Raw genomic sequence first — 18,974 nt, 5'->3', positions numbered from 1 at the left:
GATGTCACGGGACTCACAGCAACCTCCAGCTCTTGGGTTTAGGCGATTCTCTTGCCTCAGCCTCCCGAGCAGCTGGGACTACAGGCACCTGCCACAACGCCCGGCTATTTTTTTGGTTGCAGTTTGGCCGGGGCTGGGTTTGAACCCGCCACCCTCAGTATATGGGGCCGTCGCCCTACTCACTGAGCCACAGGCACCACCCAACGCCCCGCTATTTTTTGGCTACAGCCGTCATTATTGTTTGGCGGGCCTGGGCTGGATTAGAACCCACCAGCTCAGATGTATGTGGCTGGCGCCTTAGCTGCTTGAGCCACAGGCGCGGAGCCACTTACTTTTTTTTTTTTTTTTTAATTTGAGACAGAGTCTCATTCTGTTGCCCTGGTTAGAGTGCCATGGCATCATAGCTCACAGTAACCTCAAACTCTTGGGCTCAAAAGATCCTCCTGCCTCAGTCTCCTGAGTAGCTGGGACTACAGGTGCCCATAACCACATTCAGCTAGTTTTTCTATTTTTAGTTGAGACAGGGTCTGGCTCTTGCTCAGGCTGGTCTCAAACTCCTGAGTTCAGGGTTCCTCCCACTTCGGCCCCCCACAATGCTAGGATTACAGGTGTGAGCCATCATGCCTGGCCACAGCTACACTTTTTTGTTGTTGTTGCAGTTTTTGACCGGTGTTGGGTTTGAACCTACCACCTCCGGTATATGGGGCTGGCGCCCTACTCCTTTGAGCCACAGGCGCTGCCCCACAGCTTCCCTTTTCAAATCAACTTGTGCATTATATGTATTTCTCCTGAAAAACATTATTAAGTCAGTAATACTTCTTACACGTGTTGAGTATCTTATTATGAGAAAAACACAGTTACTCACTGGTTACTAACCAGATTCATATGGAAATGTGTTAATGATACTCATAGTACCAGAGACTCCATCATAGCAACCTCCAGGTAGGACTCCCACACAGAGACACCATAGCCTAATGGGGCCTGCAGGCTGGGAAACCCTCAGAGATCCTAGATCAGCATTTTCCGACCTTTTTTATCACATGATGCACTTGAATTTAGAAATATATATAGGTTCATGTTGATCAAAAAAAAAAAAAAGTAAAAGAAAAAGAAAATACTTACTGTGCTTTGAACTTCTTTAAAAATAACTAACGATATTTAAAATTTTTTTTTTTTTTTTTGTAGAGACAGAGTCTCAGTTTATGGCCCTCAGTAGAGTGCTGTGGCGTCACACAGCTCACAGCAACCTCCAACTCCTGGGCTTAAGCGATTCTCTTGCCTCAGCCTCCCGAGTAGCTGGGACTAGAGGGGCCCGCCACAATGCCCGGCTGATATTTAAAAATTTTTGAGGCGCATCTAAGATATCCTCTCACGGCACACCAGTTGAATATCATTGTCCTGAATCTTGCCTCTGCCTGTGGGGTGGGGAACCTGCAGGCTCCCCTGTCCTTAAGTGCAGCCTTTTGACTGAACACAAATTTTACAAAACAAATTATTCCATTAAAATGTAAGCAGCAGAGAAAAATAAAGCGTTTCTTGCCTCCTATGGTGCTTCACAAAGAATGATCTTAAAATCAGAAGGCAGCAGGTTCCCCACCTCCCTCTCTTCCTCTCCCCCAAGCTGGTGATACCTTCTCAAGAACGTGGTGACAGTGCGGTGCCTGTGGCTCAGTCGGTAGGGCGCCGGCCCCATATACCGAGGGTGGCCGGCCCCGGCCAAACTGCAACCAAAAAATAGCCGGGCGTTGTGGCGGGCGCCTGTAGTCCCAGCTACTCAGGAGGCTGAGGCAAGAGAATCGCTTAAGCCCAGGAGTTGGAGGTTGTTGTGAGCTGGGTGAGGCCATGGCACTCTACCGAGGGCCATAAAGTGAGACTCTGTCTCTACAAAAAAAAAAAAAAAGAATGTGGTGATAGCCTGGAATCTTGCCAAAAAGTGGAGTAAATGCCATCTGTGTTGTCAACTCAGAATAAGTGTGCTGAGGGTATCCAGGCAGAGCCCTGAGATGGAAGCCCCTGAGAAGCTTCGGAGGCCTTACAAAGAGCCAACACGCACTAGGCACAGACCGTGTGCCAGGCCACAACACACACCAGGAACAGGGTCTCAACTAGGCCTACACTTGGGCCCCAGGACTTCCATCAGCCACTGCTGGCACTGATAGAAAAGCTTGCCAGAGGGCAGCACTGGTCAAACCCCTCTGTGAGGGTCTTTGAAGGAACCCAGCATCCTGAGCAGCTCAGGTCCAAGGCAACCAGATCCCCACCTGGCAGAATGGCAAAGTCTGCAGCAACCTGGGGAGTGAAAAGAGCTCTGGCTGAGTCAATCGCTGAAACATGTCAGGTGGAATGTCAAGTCCCTTCGGAGACCCTGTGATTATATTCTTGCTCACTGCAGATACACAGCCCATCTCTTGGAAGGGACACAGATACTGGCAAACCTTGTTTGAAAACAGCAGCCAGTCTGTTTGTTCCATCTGGTTCCCATTTACTGGTCTATTATAAGAGATATTACAAGGCTACAGACGAAGAGCTGTGGAGGGGAGGTGTGGGGAAGGGGTGTAGAGCTTCTATGCCCTCCCTGGGGGCCACCCTCCAGGAAGCTCCGCGTGTCCTGCCATCTGGAAATTTGACTCTTTGTGTTCTGTAAGTAGCCATCCTGGGGGGCATGAGGTGGTACCCTAGATTTTCATTTCCCTAATGATTAGTGACCTAAGAGTACTTTCATGTGTTTATTAGCCATTTATATATCTTCTTCAGAGAAACGCCGATTCAAGACCTTTGCCCATTTTCTAATTAGCTTGTTTGATTTTTGGTGGTCCCGTGCCATCTTTGTCTATTTCTAGCAAATAAAGCTAGTTAACCAAGGTAATGTTCTCATGCAGATAAACAGTTGTTATGTTCACATAATGGAATACTACTCAGCAATACTATGGAATTAACTAGAGATGAAAACAGCTTGATGAATCTCAAAGGCAGCATCAGATTAAGCACAGCCCATCTCCACAAGTCACATGCTACACTGGCACACTCATGTGGTGTCCTGGCAAAGGCAAATCTATGGTACAGATAGAAAACACATCAGGCAGCCTATCCTGCCGGTCAGGGTTCACTGAACGCTTTTACTCCAAGCTTCAGACTCCTCATTCCTGGGGCGGCCTCAGAACCGAGTTCACATTTGTGTATTTTTGTTTTTCAGGCAGTAACTTCGATTAGAATAATTGACTTAAAAATTATTTATTTATTTTTTTTGTAGAGACAGAGTTTCACTTTATTGCCCTCGGTAGAGTGCCGTGGCGTCACACAGCTCACAGCAACCTCCAACTCCTGGGCTTAGGCGATTCTCCTGCCTCAGCCTCCCGAGCAGCTGGGACTACAGGTGCCCGCCACAACGCCCGGCTATTTTTTTTGTTGCCGTTTGGCCGGGGCTGGGTTTGAACCCGCCACCCTCAGTACATGGGGCCGGCGCCCTGCTCACTGAGCCACAGGCACCGCCCGCAAGTTATTTTTAAATGCATCTTCCCTCCCTGTTATCCCATATATTATCTTTGTTCAGGTCGGGTGTAGTTTCAAAGGGGCTGCATTTACAGCACCTTCTCCCCAAGGACCTAAAACACAGAAAAACCGAGACCAAACCACCTTGCTTTGCTCCTGCCATCCTCCTGCTCTGCCCTGTCGCCTACGAGCCTACTGGTCCTCACCTCTTGGGAAACCTACAAGCTGAAACATGATCAGTGAGAAAACCAAAACACCTTTTACTTTGGCAGGCCAAATAAACATGGAAAACCTCAGCACTTTAAAAAAATAAAAATAAACACATGGGCGGCACCTCTGGCTCAAAGGAGTAGGGGGCCAGCCCCATATGCCCCAGGTGACCCAGCTCCAGCCAAAAAACTGCAAAACAGACAAACAAACAAACAGCACAGATCAATGGCTGTGAGGGGTGGGAGAAGATTTTTACTAAAAAGGCCCAGCAAGGTTTCCCCAGTGTGACAGAATTGTTCTTGTTCTGTACCTGAATGCAGTAATGGTTACACAGATCTCCCCTTAAAATGCACAGAATGTTATAACCCCCTCAGAAGTCAATTTGCTGTATGTAATTTTTTAAAAATCTCACCCAGAAGGGAAAGATTCCCCCTTTTTATTTACATAGGCATTGCACCAAACAGCTTACAAGCATCATTTCATAGAATCCTTACAAAACCCCAGGAATGTGATTACTGTTAACTTGGACCTATATCTGAAAGAACTAGGAGAAACTAAGTCCTGATCACTCAGACTCCTAAGATTCTATGTGACCTTTCCAAAACCCGGAGTGTTTGCAAATTATCATTTATCACACAGTAGTAGGAATTTCTAGTTGGCAGAAACATGTCTGTACACAATGTATCTTTCTCCCTGGGGATAAGGTACACAGAGCTTCCATCAGATGTTAGGTGACCTATGATCTTTTTTTTTTTTTTTGAGACACAGTCTCACTTTGTCGCCCTTGATAGAGTACTGTGGCATCACAGGTCACAGCAACCTCAAACTCTTGGGCTCAAGTTATTCTCTTGCCTCAGCCTCAGCTACCTGGGACTACAGGCGCCTGCCACAACACCCCACTATTTTTCAAGACAAGGTCTCGCCCTGGCTCAGGGTGCTCTTGAACTCATGAGCTCAGGCAATCCACCCTCCTCGACCTCCCAGAGTACTGGGAATACGGACGAGGGCCACAGGGCTCTGAACGTCCTCTTAAAAGGCTTAAAAGGCTCTGGACACACTGTTCCACTGCAGAGCCTTCAATTTATGGGGGTTGGAGGGTAAGAGGCCCAGAGAGAGAGAGAATGGCCTGCCCCAGAGGACGAAGTATCTGAGGCAGTGCCAGGCCAGCTCTCTCCCCATCACCTGAAGATGCCACAGTCCCCAGCATTCCTGGTGACAGTGACTCACATGCTCCCCAAAATGATTTTAGATTATGGGATATCCTCAAGAATAGGTGCGTTTCTTTTCTTTTTTTTTTTTTCCAGCTTTTGGCCGGGGCTGGGTTTGAACCCACCACCTCCAGCATATGGGGCCGGCACCCTACTTCTTTGAGCCACAGGCACTGCCCAAGAATAGGTGCATTTCTCGTACCAAGCTGGGGCCAAGGAATTTCAAGTTTCCTATAACATAGGGCTGTGCCCAGCCTAATTCTTATCTTGTCACACATAAAAACTTCATTTTAAACCTTGAATATTTAGAATAATTAATAGAGAAAGCTCCCCATGAACAGAAAAAGCAAGGATAGACCACGCAGAAAAGCATGCTTTTGATCTGTGCCTTTGATTTTCGGATGAGCTCAGAGAATGAACATTTGTAAGGAGCTCTTGACAAGCTGAGGCAGAAGCACAAATTAGTGTGGTTCTGCTGCTCCAGGACCAAATGATTAGAAAGAGACAGACGGGTTGCCCAGCTTTGGTCTTTGCAAACAGCACTGTGCTAAATGCTAGCTGCACTGAGGAACTTGCAGGAGACTACACCATCTACTTTCATCTATCAGAAATTTCCAGGGCAGCAAGGGTTAAAGAAAACTCAGAACAACATAGCAGGATGTCTGAAATTATTTTAACTGTGAAAGCTAATCAAGGAAGAAAAATAAAGGGCATAAAATCACCTTGCTTGTGGTTTTCAACGCAGCTACTTATACGTGAGGACTTGAATGGCTTATGGTATTTTAACTGTCACAAAACAAAAGCAACACATTATGATCATTTTACCTCCAGAGCTGAACAAAGATGGTTTAATTAGTTCTGAGAGTCACCCCTGCAAGGAGAAACTGAGGTGATATCTCTCGGGATGGAGCAAAAATGTACCCTGCTGGGGGATGAGCCCTGCTGTGACTGACATAAACCACAGCCTGAAAGCAAAAGCTCATTCCTTCTAGAAAAACTCAAGAAATAATAGAAGTAGGACTTTCCTTGGTCTACCTGCATGCAAGGGGGCCACAGGTGTAGCTGAAATGAAACGCCATCTACTCTTCCTATAACTGATCTTTGTGAAGGTTTATTAATTGCAAAAATGTATTCCCTGGAATTCAGGACTCTCGAATGATGAGTGAGGGTGAGGTAGGTCAGAGACACAGAACAGAGAAAGAAAGAAAACTACCTCAATAGTCAGGGACCTCCCTTCTTCTGTGAGTGCTGATGTCTGAATTTTACTTACCAGATTGACTTTTTTTTTTTGGAGACAGAGTCTCACTTTGTCGCCCTTGGTTGAGTGCTGTGGCATCATAGCTCACAGCAATGTCAAACTCCTGGGCTCAAGCGATTCTCTTGCCTCAGCCTCCCAAGGAGCTGGGACTACAGTATCCACCACAAAGCCCAGCTATTTTTTAGAGACAAGGTCTTGCTCTGGCTCAGGCTGGTCTTGAACATATGAGCTCAGGCAATCCACCCACCTTGGCCTCCCAGAGTGCTAGCATTACAGGTGTAAGCCATGGTGCCTGGCTCGGATTACCATTTTTGAAGAAATGGTCACTTTGGGCTCGGCGCCTGTAGCTCAGCAGCTAGGGCACCAGCCACATACACTAGAGCTGGCAGGTTCAAACCCAGCCTGGGCCAGCCAAACAATGTCAACTACAACCAAAAAAAAAAAAAAAAAAAAGCTGAGCATTGTGGCAGGTACCTATAGTCCCAGCTACCTGGGAGGCTGAGGCAAGAGAATTGCTTAAGCCCAAGAGTTTGAGGTTGCTGTTGAGCTGTGACGCCAGAGCACTCTACCAAGGGGCAACATAATGAGACTCTATCTCAAAAAAAAAAAAAAAAAAGAAAAAAGTCACTTTGGAGCAGAAGGGGACCCTGGGCAAAGACAAAGCTAAGGTTTACTGAGCATTTCTTAAGTGTCCAGTCTGTGGCAAAATGCTTTATGTACATCATCTCTTTTAACCCTCCGTCAACACCATAAGTAGGTACTGTCATGATTTTTTCCATCTGACAGATAAGTAACTGAGATTCAGACAAGGTGAAGTGACTGGCCCAACCTCCCACATCTATTCCATAGAACTGGGGTCCACAGCACAGCTACAGGACCTGAAGTGCACACCTGTAGACACTACCTCAGTGACTCCATACTTTCTACAAAGATGGGGAAACTGAGGGCTAGAGAAGTGAGGGGCCCAGTCCAGTGCAGCAGTGCAGACCCAGGGACCTCCAGCTCAGGCTCACACTGCCTCCAACATGGAGAATATGCCTGGCTGGTCTGTCAACTCCCCAAGAGCACCTGCACCTCTATCCCTCTTTTGGCCTTCCCTCCCTCGGCAGCTGCAGCACTCTCAGGGACACTCAGCCAGGGTTGGGTGGGCAAGTGGATGAGTAGGGCAGGTGGATGAAACTATTTGAACTCGGCTCGGCGCTCGTAGCACAGTGGTTACGGCGCTGGCCACATACACTGAGGCTGCGGGTTCGAACCCAGCCCAGGCCAGCTAAGCAACAATGACAACTGCAACAGAAAAATACCCAGGTGTTATGGTGGGTTCCTGTAGTCCCAGCTACTTGGGAGGCTAAGGCAAGAGAATTGCTTAAGCCCAAGAGTTTGAGGTTGCTGTGAGCTATGACGCCAAAGCACTCTACCAAGGGCGACATAGTGAGACTCTGTCTCAAAAAAAAACAAAACTATCTGAACTCATAAGGGCCACTTCCCACTCTTGTGCCATTGGTGAAAGGTTTCTCCAAAGTAGATTCTCAGCATATGTACTTTTAAGCCACTTTTACAACTGAGAAAGCAGAAGTTGCTTCATAATCTGTAGGCAGACATGGGGCTACCTAACCATCCTACAGAGAGGCTGGAAAGCCCCAGGGAAATTCCAAAGCAGGTTCTAACCAAAGACAGTGGTGGTGCCTCCAAATCAGCTATGGACTCAGAAGCAGACCAGCATTAGACTCCAGACCAGGAGGGGAGGGACGCAAAACTCAAGTGACTTTAGCAAGTCACTTTTCCTTCTGCTGTCTTCCTCTCCTCAGCTGTCAAATGGCACGATACCTGCCATTTTTCTCACTATAAGAATAGAATTAATTAAATCATAGGCATATCTGAAGGTAAAGCTCCTGTCACACACTCCGACACACAGGAAATAACTCAATCCTTCAGCTGTCCCCTTCCTCACCTGGGAAAAATGCTGTGTAACTCCAATACCTTAAGAAACAAATGGATTAACAAAGCCTAAACCAACAAAGAAACTAACGTATATAAAAGTGTCTTAAAAGCTGTGAGGAGTGGGGCAGCACCTGTAGCTCAGTGAGTAGGGCACCGGCCCCATATACTAAGGGTGGCGGGTTCAAACCTGGCTCCAGCCAAACTGCAACAACAACAACAACAACAAAAAAAATAACCAGGTGTTGTGGCAGGCGCCTGTGGTCCCAGCTACTCAGGAGGCTAAGGCAAGAGAATCACCTAAGCCCAAGAGCTGGAGGTTGCTGTGAGCTGTGATGTTACAGCACTCTACTGAGAGCAACAAAGTGAAACTGTCTCTAAAAAAAAAAAAAACAGCTATGAGGAGGCTTCGCTCCTCAAGCGGCTAGGGCCCTAGCCACATACACCAGAGTGGTGGGTTCGAATTTGACCCGGGCCTGCCAAACAATGACAACTACAACCAAAAAATAGCTAGGCATTGTGGCAGGCGCTTGTAGTCCCAGCTACTTGGGAGGCTGAGGCAAGAGAATCGCTTAAGCCCAGGAGTTGGAGGTTGCTGTGAGCTATGATGCCACAGAACTGTACCAAGAGTGAATGTTTAAGGCTCTGTCTCAAAAAAAGAAAAAAGCTATGAAGAATACCTCAGTTTCATTCTGGTAAAAGTTAAAAACATCAACAAAATCAAAATAAGCCTCAATACACCCAACTTCCCCCTTTAGTACTGCAGACTACTCACAGAGATTAAGCATTAGAAAGTGCTCTGAGGGGCGGCGCCTGTGGCTCAGTGAGTAGGGCGCCGGCCCCATATACCGAGAGTGGTGGGTTCAAACCCAGCTCCGGCCAAACTGCAACCAAAAAATAGCTGGGCATTGTGGCGGGCGCCTGTAGTCCCAGCTGCTCGGGAGGCTGAGGCAAGAGAATCACCTAAGCCCAAGAGCTGGAGGTTGCTGTGAACCGTGTGATGCCACGGCACTCTACTGAGGGCAGTAAAGTGAGACTCTGTCTCTACAAAAAAAAAAAAAAAAAGAAAGTGCTCCGAGGTGAGTTTGTCTGTCCCATCAAGTTATAACAGAGGCTCAGAAAGATTAAGTGTTGTGTCCAGGGTCATCCAGCAAGGCTTCCTGAGCCTCGGTGAGGTTAAGCAGGACAGCCAGGAAAAGAGCTGTCCTCTCAAGACTCCTGCAACACTGAGGCCCTGTTAGTGTAGCAGCTGCCTCCGTGACAGAGGAAGGGGTCCCCAAAATGCTCATTTTCATCTAAGTCATACAGCCAAGAGAATAATGTCATCACAATGATGATAAAGATAAGTGGGGAACAGTCATATGGGCTTCAGTCCTAACTTTAACTCAGTACATGACTATGTGCAATTTTTTTTTTTTTTTGACACAGAATCTCACTTTTGTTGCCCTCCATAGAGTGCTGTGGTGTGATAGCTCACAGCAACCTCAAACTCTTGGGCACAAGCAATCATTTTGCCTCAGGACCACAAGAGCCCACCACAACATCCAGCTATTCTTTTTAGAGACAGGGTCTCGCTCTTGCTCAGGCTGTTCTCGAAATTCTGAGCTCAGGCAATCCACTCAGCCTCCCAGAGTGCGAGGATTACAGAAGTGAGCCACTGCACCCACCCCATGCCTATGTGCCAATGTTAACTATTCTAGGCCTGAAGGAAAGCGCTGTCTCTCAGTTTCCACCTCTGTAGAATGAAAACAGTCACTGCATTTTTTCCCCTATTATGAGGCTTAAACAAGATCACAAGTGTAACAGAACAGAGCCTGGTACTGGCATGGGGTAAGTGCCTAATGAATATCAGCTATTACTATTATTTTCATTGACTAGTAAAGGAGGGGTTGAGGGTAGCCAAGTCCATGGCCCATGCATAATCATCCATCTATTTATTAGCAACCAGTCACTTGAAGGAGGGTGGGCACACGTGATTATCCACAACTAGCAAATAAATACAATCACTGTTTCCAAAGAGGAGTTTTGTTTGCTTATTTGGGGTCAGCTAAGAGGCTACTCAGTACCATCCCATTCTGCAGGACTTCAACTGTCCTCTCCTCTCACCTTATGTCCTTCCTTCTCCCACACATTACCAGCATCATACCCCTGCTCATTTTTAATAGTACAGTGGAAGCCACATCTGGCAGGTCCATACCAATGGCACAAATTCTGAAGAGCTATAAAGCAAATACCTGAAATCCACACCTTTGTTTCCAGCTGTGGGAAGTACCACACACCATCCTATGCTCAACAGCCTCATTCCTATGGGTTTTTTTTTTTTGGAGACAGAGTTTCACTATGTCACCCTCGGTAGAGTGCCATGGCATCACAGCTCTCAGCAACCTCAAACTCTTGGGCTTAAGCTATTCTCTTGCCTTAGCCTCCCAAATAGCTGGGCCCACCACAATGCCCGACTATTTTTTTGTTGTAGTTGTTATTGTTTGGCAGGCCCAGGCCAGGTTCAAACCCACCAGCCTGGGTATATGTGGCCGGTGTAGCTGCTGAGTTACAGGTGCCGAGCCCCTATTTTTAAAAGTATTTAAAAGATTGTCCTGATCACAAAACTTAATTTGCAGTTAAAGTGACTCTGTGGTTCCACAAGCTAATGAAAAGCAAAGAGAAAGATCCCCACTAAGGTACTAATAGGGGCAGAAAGTCAGCTGTTACGGGACAGTCACGGTGCTTTAGGAACTAGCAGTCCACGCTGAAGGTCAGGACTCTGGTTCAGAGGACTATATTTGTCTTTCAAACCACAACCTGGAAGAAAAAGGTGGGAAAAACAGGAATTCTGACTACCAGGTAGGAGATCTAATCCCCTCAAGCCAAGTGTCTCTCCTTAGCCCACGGAGGAGGAAGGAGGAGGAAGTGGCAAGAGAGACTGCCTAGGCCCCTTGACAAAGGGGGAGCCAGAAAAACGCAGCAGTCCAGCTCCCCCTGCCCCTCAAGAAACCACATACAGTACAACCACCCCTCGGTCATGGTGCAGAAAGCCAGCCCTAAACAACATGAAAGGCCAACAGGGAATAACAAGGACAGAGACTCTCGGCACCGCCTGCTATGAGCACCAGACTGAGCAGACTGGACATGTATGTACCCTGGTTTGTAAACACAAGACACAATTACAACCACACACGCAAACTGAGCCCTGCTCATGAGCACTTTGTTCTTGTGTGCCCCACAGAAGCAAGCAGTCATTACAAATGGAAGTTCAAAGACTGTGTGCTGACAAATGGAGCAGCAGAGCCCAGCAGCGGCTCAGTCCCTCACCCTGTCCTCGCGTTCTTCCAACAGAGCATTCTGGGACTTTGATCTCAGCCTCATAATTAGTTTTCAGAAACTACACAGAGACCCTGATCAATGTCTATGAGTAACACAGAACCTCCAACTAACTGGATGCACCTGATCAGAGCACTGGTCTTATTAATCCACCAAGAAACATCCTAATTGGCGATTTAACACAGAAGAAGCTACATCTAATTTGAGACTTGGAATCAGAAACGTAAGTTCATTCTACGATAATGTTAACTCATTTTGAGCCCACCACCTCCGGCATATGGGGCCGGCACCTTACTCCTTTGAGCCACAGGCACCACCCTGGATGTTAACTCATTTTAAAAATATTTATTAAGCACCCACTGTGTGCAAGGTATGGTGATGACCACCCAGTGGTGGCCAGGCACATTCCCTCATGGAGCTCATGTTCTATTTAAGACTTTATTTGTTGATTTTTTTAATTTGCAGAAGGGAACTGGGGCTTTGGTCTCAGAGTAAATTAAACAATGTCATTCTTTTTTTTTTTTGTAGAGACAGAGTCTCAGTTTATCGCCCTCGGTAGAGTGCCATGGCATCACACGGCTCACAGCAACCTCCAACTCCTGGGCTGAAGTGATTCTCTTGCCTCAGCCTCCTGAGTAGCTGGGACTACAGGCGCCCACCACAACGCCCAGCTATTTTTTGGTTCGCAGTTCAGCCAGGGCCGGGTTTGAACCTGCCACCCTCGGTATATGGGGCCGGCGCCTTACCGACTGAGCCACAGGCGCCGCCCAACAATGTCATTCTATCCAAGTGTTTATTTGGGACCTCTCCCTGGAATTTACGGTCTGTTAGAGGAAGAGAAGGTGTGAAGAGCACAGAGGAAGTCCGTTCTGGTAGAGGCAGCTGTGAAAGCACCCAGGAAGTGGGTTTTCACACTGTGTGGGTAGAAGGTCCAAGGAGGAGCCTCTGGGCCAGTAGCACAGGAGAGTTATCTAATAGCCTTCTTAAGAACAGAAAAAGACCTGATGCTTAAACAAACAAGGAAGCCCTAATTTTAGAGAGTCCCACCCCTTCCTGACACTGATGGAGAAAATGAGACCCAGAAAAGGGAAAGAATCACCCAAGCACACATCAGCTCTCAGATAGTCAGAAACTAGGATAACAGGCCTACAGGATGACAGATCCCTTAATAATTCACAGACTGTGGGTTTTATTCATTTGCTCATAAAACAGCCTCTGGGGCAAGGTGGGTGAGAGTCAGAGGGACACCTGTCCCAGCAGCCTTCCCCACAGTGCACAGCTTGGTTGGTGGCCACAGGCTGTGGTGGGTGGCGTTGCCAGGCCTCACCTCTTTCTAGTGCGTCATCTTGTTATGGCAACAGGGGACACATTCAACTGAACTGAGTAAAACCCAGCCTGGCATCGAGGCAACCTCCAATCCAGGCTAATTTGGGAAATGATTTTTCTGCACACTCACACATGACTCAGCTTTACAGGGCTCCTATCATGTCTCTTGGCTACAAGGAATCCCATTCAAATGGCCTCTGCCAACAGCTGCTCCGGAGACCAGGAAACATTTGGGGTTGCTGTGGTTAATTTTTTTAAAAAACACATTTAGCCTGTGTTAGTGCTCCTGCTAGTCTTGATACAGCACTGCCAATGTCATTAATATTACGAGTATCATGTGCTGCCTAAAGGCTGGGGGGAAGGGGGGGTTACCTTAATTTAACTGGTAGATTTTTTTCTTTTTAAGACCAAAAAAAAAGTTCAGTGCCCATAGCTCAGTGGTTAGGGCACTGGCCACATAAACTGGGGCTGGTTGGTTTGAACCCAGCCCAGGCCTGCTAAACAATGACAACTACAACAAAAAAATAGCCAGGTGTTGTGGCTGTAGTCCCAGCGACTTGGGAGGCTGAGGCAAGAGGATCACTTAAGCCCAAGAGTTTGAGGCTGCTGTGAGCTGTGACACCACAGGACTCTACCCAGGGTGACATAGTGAGACTCTGTCCCAAAAAAAAAAAAAAAAAGAAAGAAAAGAAAAGACCAGAACAAAAATTGAGAAGCATGAATAAGAATTAAGATAGCTACTGTATCTCCAACAACAGGGGAGGCTCCAAGCAGTGCTCTGTAAAGGCAAGAAAGGGGGTCGGTTCCCCTTTTCACTTCCCTAGGGCTGTGATCTTGGGCAAGTAATCAAATTTCTCTGGGCCTCAGCTGTTCTCACGTGCAAAACGGGGATATTCAGCCCTGCATCCCCCACAGGGCTGTTGTGAGGATGGCCTGAAAGGGTTCTGGAAACTATAGGAAATTGAAAAAATGTTCAAGACTTTCAAGACTTTTGATATTAATCCTGGACTGTAACCCCTAAAGGACCAGGTTACTGCTGGCTCCCTGCTGCCACGAGGTGTCACTTGCTGCCTCCCTATCAGTAAGCATTTAATGAGCGAGTGAAGGGAGAGCAGGTGCCATCAGAATGCCACATTGATTCACTGAGTACTTTTTGACCACAACGATTCCTAACGATGGGAGGAAAAGAAAGTATAAAATTTGAGTTTAAAATTAATCAAAATACAGCGACTGTGAGTCTAAGAGGAACTCTTAGGCCACAAAGAAGTGCAGCCCCACAGAACAGTGCTTGCACTTTCAGTATGTTCCGAAAAAGTACATAATGACAAAAAGTTACCATGAATACAGTCACTGTAAATTCCAGCTGATAATAAAAGCATCTTCTGACATTTGAAATGACAGCACATTGAGTTTAACACCGCACTTATTGTGTCTTTGGGGGTCTGCCGGGTGAGCCACCCTGAACTCCTGAGGCCAGGAAGCCACAGTGCTGCCCAGAGGGTTTAGTAAAGATGAAACTTCCAGGCAGAGGTGTTTTGTAGGAGTAAAAAGAAACTGCATAATTTACCTCCTTTGTGATATCTATTTTTATCCTTAGCCCCAGCTGAAGGTGAGGCTCAGAAGGCAAGGATCTTTGTTGCATCGTTAGTCCTAGAACAACACCAGGCCCTCAGGAGAGTCCATCAACTGCCTGTTGAATGAACTAAGTGCAGGAAGGAAATACACTGAGGGTGCCATCAACACACTGAAGCACATTCTTCCCTCCACTGCAGAGGCCTTCATCCCTCCTCCTACCATCAGGCTGGTTCCCTACCCCCTGGACTGTGCCCAGCTGATTCCACTCATCCTCCCATCTCACCTTAAGTCTCCTGCTGTCACAGAAGTGCAGTGGTTACCAATCCCCACTAAGAGTCTGATCCCTGGGTACCCCCAGCCTTCCCCACAGTGCACAGGCTAAGCCTGGCTTTACAGCAGGCGGCATGATGTCTGCTAACTTCACCACTGAATTCCCAGAGCCTCATGCAGCACCTGGCAGAGCAGGCAGGCAACCAGTGCTAAAGGAAGGAACCAAGTCCTGAATCCATGAAGGAATGGGGCGAAGATTTCAAAGTCCAACTTAAAGATAAATAAACATGAGTCATTTCTCCAAGGAAAAGGGTACAAACTCAAATGTTAATGGTCAGGTGAGCAACAGGAATCATGATGTGGCTAGCTATGGGAGTGGCAGGGCTCCTTGGAGGGTGACCACTGCCTGACTTCCACGCACAGCTGGTTTGCAGGTAGGAACAAGGGCTCAGGGTTCCCAGAAATGCTCCTGAACCAGGAACCTAAGATTTCTGAGCAACTTTCTGATTTTCAATATACACCATCAAGCCTTTGTTCCCTCAAGAACATATGTACCAAGCAGGACTATGGTTCTATCTATGGACTGAATCCAGCCCACTGCTGTCAGTCCACACTTAGGCTCCAGAAATGTTAGGGTGTCAACTCATATTCAGTGTCTTTATTGGAAGAAACACGAGCAAACAGAACCACCAGAACTGCTTGCACAACCAGAACCATGTTCATTTCTTCCTCAAATGAAGCTACCATTGGTCTTCTAGAACAAGGCCCTCCTACCTACTAAAAAAGAGCCCCCTGTCCTTGGCAGAGCACCCTGTTCCACCAGGCTCTGTTCTACTCAACACCTCCTTATCATCTCTGCAAGCACTAAGAAGTCTGGCCTGAGCATGGTGGCTCATGCCTGTGATCCCAGCACTCTGGGAGGCCAAGGGGGGTAGACTGCTTGAGCTCAGGAGTTCCAGACCAGCCTAAGAAAGAACGAGACCTCGTCTCTACTAAAAATAGAAAAACTAGCTGGGCATGGTGACACACACCTGTAGTCCCAGCTATTCAGGAGGCTGAGGCAAGAGGATAGCTTGAGCCCAGGAATTTGAGGCTGCTGTGAGTTATGACGCCATGACACTCTACCCAGGGCAACAGAGTGAGACTCTGTTTCCAAAAGAAAAAGAAGTCTAGGCCCCTCCACGCCAGCCTTCTTCTTGGACCCCGCAATTCAACCCTTCTCCACCAAGCCTCAGCTGGCAAGCTCCATCTAGCCCAGCAAGTTGTCCCTCTGCCACCCTCTGTAACAGCTTGATCCCCTACAGGCACTTGGGATAGCTGAACATGAGACATGCTTTTCTGCATCCCTGTGAAATGCCATGTCCCCCTAGGATGTGTGTAGCTATGTCTGGCCCCTGTTACAGGCCCCAGCCTGGCCCTGCTGAGAAAGTGGCCATGCTGAGGACCAGGTAAAGAGAACCCCAGGAGGAAGAAGGATAAAGAACAGGCAGAATCTCAGGCTGTAGGGATGTGAAAGGAACTTTCCTGTTCATTCAAAAAAACTTGGTTTCCCTAAACCCTGAGAACTAAAAACACTGGGCCTTCTACTTTCATAGAGAAGCAATTATGAACACATTTAAACAACATTTCTGTTGCTTCAAGACAACAGAAAACAGCAAAACTCCACTTGAACAATTGTTTGCTGGGAGTGGGCTGTCATCTAAGGACTTCTCCTTGGGAGACTTAACAGGTCCATTTGGAAAACTCCGGCAGAAACCTAATGGAAAATCCTGACAAAATGCAAAGTGAATTTCACTTACAACAAGCAGCAGAAACCACCAGAAAGGTCCATCACTACTTCAAGGAGTGTCCCAATCTTGCTTGGCAGTTGTGTACGGAATACAGCAACAGACCATTTGCAGGAAGCCTAGACCTTCTGCCAGCTCCACATCTGGGATTCCCAGTCAGCGGGCCATGTCAACCCCCAAACTTTCTTATTCTCCTGCTTCTCGTCAAGTGCATCCTCCTCTCCCACTTTCCACAGGCCCGTCAGGCCCTTCTACTCTGCCCTCTTCCGCCATCTCCACCTCCACCTCCCTTCAGAGACCTCCCCATTCCCTCCGCTGGGAAGGCCTCTCCCTCATCCGTGCCCACTGAGCACCTTCCTGGGGCCTGGGGCCCAGGGCTGACAAGCTTCTCCAAGAGAAGGTGCTGTCTGGGTTTTGCACCCACCACAGCCCCTGGCAGTGAGTCGTGCCCAGAGAAGGAGCAAGGACAATCCATGCTGAAAGAAACTGGCTTTAGGCCTTTATCAGGCAGTAGAGAACTCAAGTTAAAAGTCAGTTCACTCCCAGAGGCCTGCACGTGGAGACTGTAGTAGCTCAGGGGATCGCATGTAATTTTCATTCTGCTCTTTTTACTTTTCTCTGATTTCCAGGTGTTGACATTGAGCAAACAATAGTCTTCTAATCAAAGAAAATCAAGCTAATGCTATTTTTAAGCAGATTATCCAAGTCACTATACAAGGAGTTCCTGAGAAATGCTGCACAGATGAACCCAAGATATTTCTGGAACAGCACGTGTGCAGGAAGGCACTCGTGGTCACTGGCTAAGGACCCGGGGGCTGACTCAGAACAGTGAGAAAAAGACAAGAAAAGGCCCCTGAAACCAAGAGCCCCGCCCCTGAGGAAGGCGCCCAGCCTCTGGTCAAGCAGCCAGGCATGAAGGCCAGGCCTGCACCCTCTCACTGTGTGGCTACAGGAACTCACTGAACCTCTCTGAGGTCCCTGTCAAACTGGGACCATATTCTCTCTCAGAGACTCTTCAAGCAATACATTTCAGGTGCTAAGTGGAAAGTGGCTATAGAGTAAATACTCAGTAAAGGCTACAAAAATTTCCTTCTTGAGCCCCCTGCAGAGGGGGCGTCCCAGAAAAGCATCCCAGTTCAACCCAGGAAACGTAAGCAACTTCCAAAATCAATTCTACACGGACTCTCTTTTCAGCCTCCTAAGAGTCTGCCTTCCATAATTCAGCCGCCAAATTAACCCAGATTATGACACCAGCCGCGTTGCCTCCCCACTCGCCCACCTGACCTTGGGCCCAGGGACTGGCCCTGCAAAGGTGTGGGGCTAATTAAGCCCGGGGCCCCATGTGCACGGCAGCAATCGAATCTCTGGAGAATCTATTCCCAGTCCAGGTAAAACCCAGGTAGTCAGAAAGCAATTCCCCAAGATTTCTAGGAATACACAAAGAAAGGTTCGCACCACGGTTCGTAATCTACTCCACCCCACCGGCTCCCACACGCCCTGCTTCCAGAGCTGAGCTGGAGGCCACAGGAAAACTTGACTGCGTCCTCAAAACGCCCAACACGGCCAGTCGGCTTCCTCTAAAGCGACCGAGGCGGACACTCCGGTTAAATTTAAACTCGAGCTCCTCAGAAATGACACATTTCACAGCCCAGCTCTGCTCAGCCTCTGGGGAGCCCAGACAGGGCACAGGTCGCGCCGCCGCCGCAGCACGCGGCAGGGGTTCTCTCCCCGCGCCCGGCTCCAGCCATTTTCCCAAGTCCCCGGGGCCCTGCGACCCCCGCCCGGTCCCGCCCCGCCCGCGGGCCCCCGCCGGCCCAAGATGGCCCTGGAGGTGAAGCTGCCGGCGCCGCGGCCCGGCCTGGGCGGCAGCCCCGCGCCCACCGCGCACACGCAGGCCCGCGCCGCCCGGGAAGCCGCAGCCGGCCCGCCCAGCCGCGCGCCTCACCTGCTTTCTCGATCTTGCCGGACATTTCCGGGCTGCGCCGGAGCCCCAGGCCGCCGCTCATCGGGCCCGGGCCGGGCCGCTGCGGGGCGACAGGCCGGCGCGCCCGCCGCTCGCCTCGGCCCTGGCTCGCCGCGCCTCAGACCCGCGCCGGCATGGCGGGCTCCGCGCGGCCGCGGCCCGTGCGCTCGGCGACCGCGCTCCAGCCGGCCCGGGCCCCGCCGCTCCGCCTCCTGCGCTCCGCCGCCGCTCCCGGGCCCGCGAGCCGGCCGCAGCGCCCCGCCGCCGCCGCCGCCCGCCCGCCGGGCCTCGGCCCCGGCCCCGGCCACAGCGCCACCTGCCGGCCTCCTGCCGCGCTGCCGCTGGCATAGCGCCCCCTGCCGGCCCGGAGCCGCCCCGAGCCGCAGCGCCCCCTGCCTCCCCGGAGTCCCCATGCCAAGGCCTGGGTCGTCGGCGCCCGGGACTCTGCACCCTCCGCAGAAATCCAAGTTTCCAGGTCAAGGTCTGGGCCTGACCACCCCCAACCCCGGGTCAGTGCTTTCCACTCCCCAGAGCCAGCATGTCGCCCCACCCGAGACACAGAGTCTTGCTGGCCCAGGACATAGGGATAACACCCACCCCATCATCCAGGATTCAGGATCCTCTGCCAGCCA

The 18,974-nt window shown here is 49.3% G+C and overlaps 1 protein-coding gene across 5 annotated transcripts in view; it reads right to left on the bottom strand.

Moving 5' to 3' along the window:
- RAPGEF1 (Rap guanine nucleotide exchange factor 1) overlaps positions 1 to 18,596 on the bottom strand; it is a 161,286-nt gene extending 142,690 nt beyond the window's left edge. For all 5 annotated transcript variants that reach the window (XM_053559333.1, XM_053559346.1, XM_053559436.1 and 2 more), the window contains exon 1: positions 18,325 to 18,596. In XM_053559333.1, the coding sequence (XP_053415308.1) occupies positions 18,325 to 18,385 (61 nt within the window). In that variant the 5' untranslated portion in view covers positions 18,386 to 18,596. The remainder of the gene's footprint in view (positions 1 to 18,324) is intronic.
- Between the last annotated feature and the right edge of the window lie 378 nt (positions 18,597 to 18,974).

The sequence above is a fragment of the Nycticebus coucang genome, chromosome 2, assembly GCF_027406575.1.
Source record: "Nycticebus coucang isolate mNycCou1 chromosome 2, mNycCou1.pri, whole genome shotgun sequence".
NCBI classification, from domain to species: domain Eukaryota; kingdom Metazoa; phylum Chordata; class Mammalia; order Primates; family Lorisidae; genus Nycticebus; species Nycticebus coucang.
The sequence above is the reverse complement of the archived record's forward strand: the minus strand, read 5'-3'. Positions and strand labels throughout refer to the sequence as shown.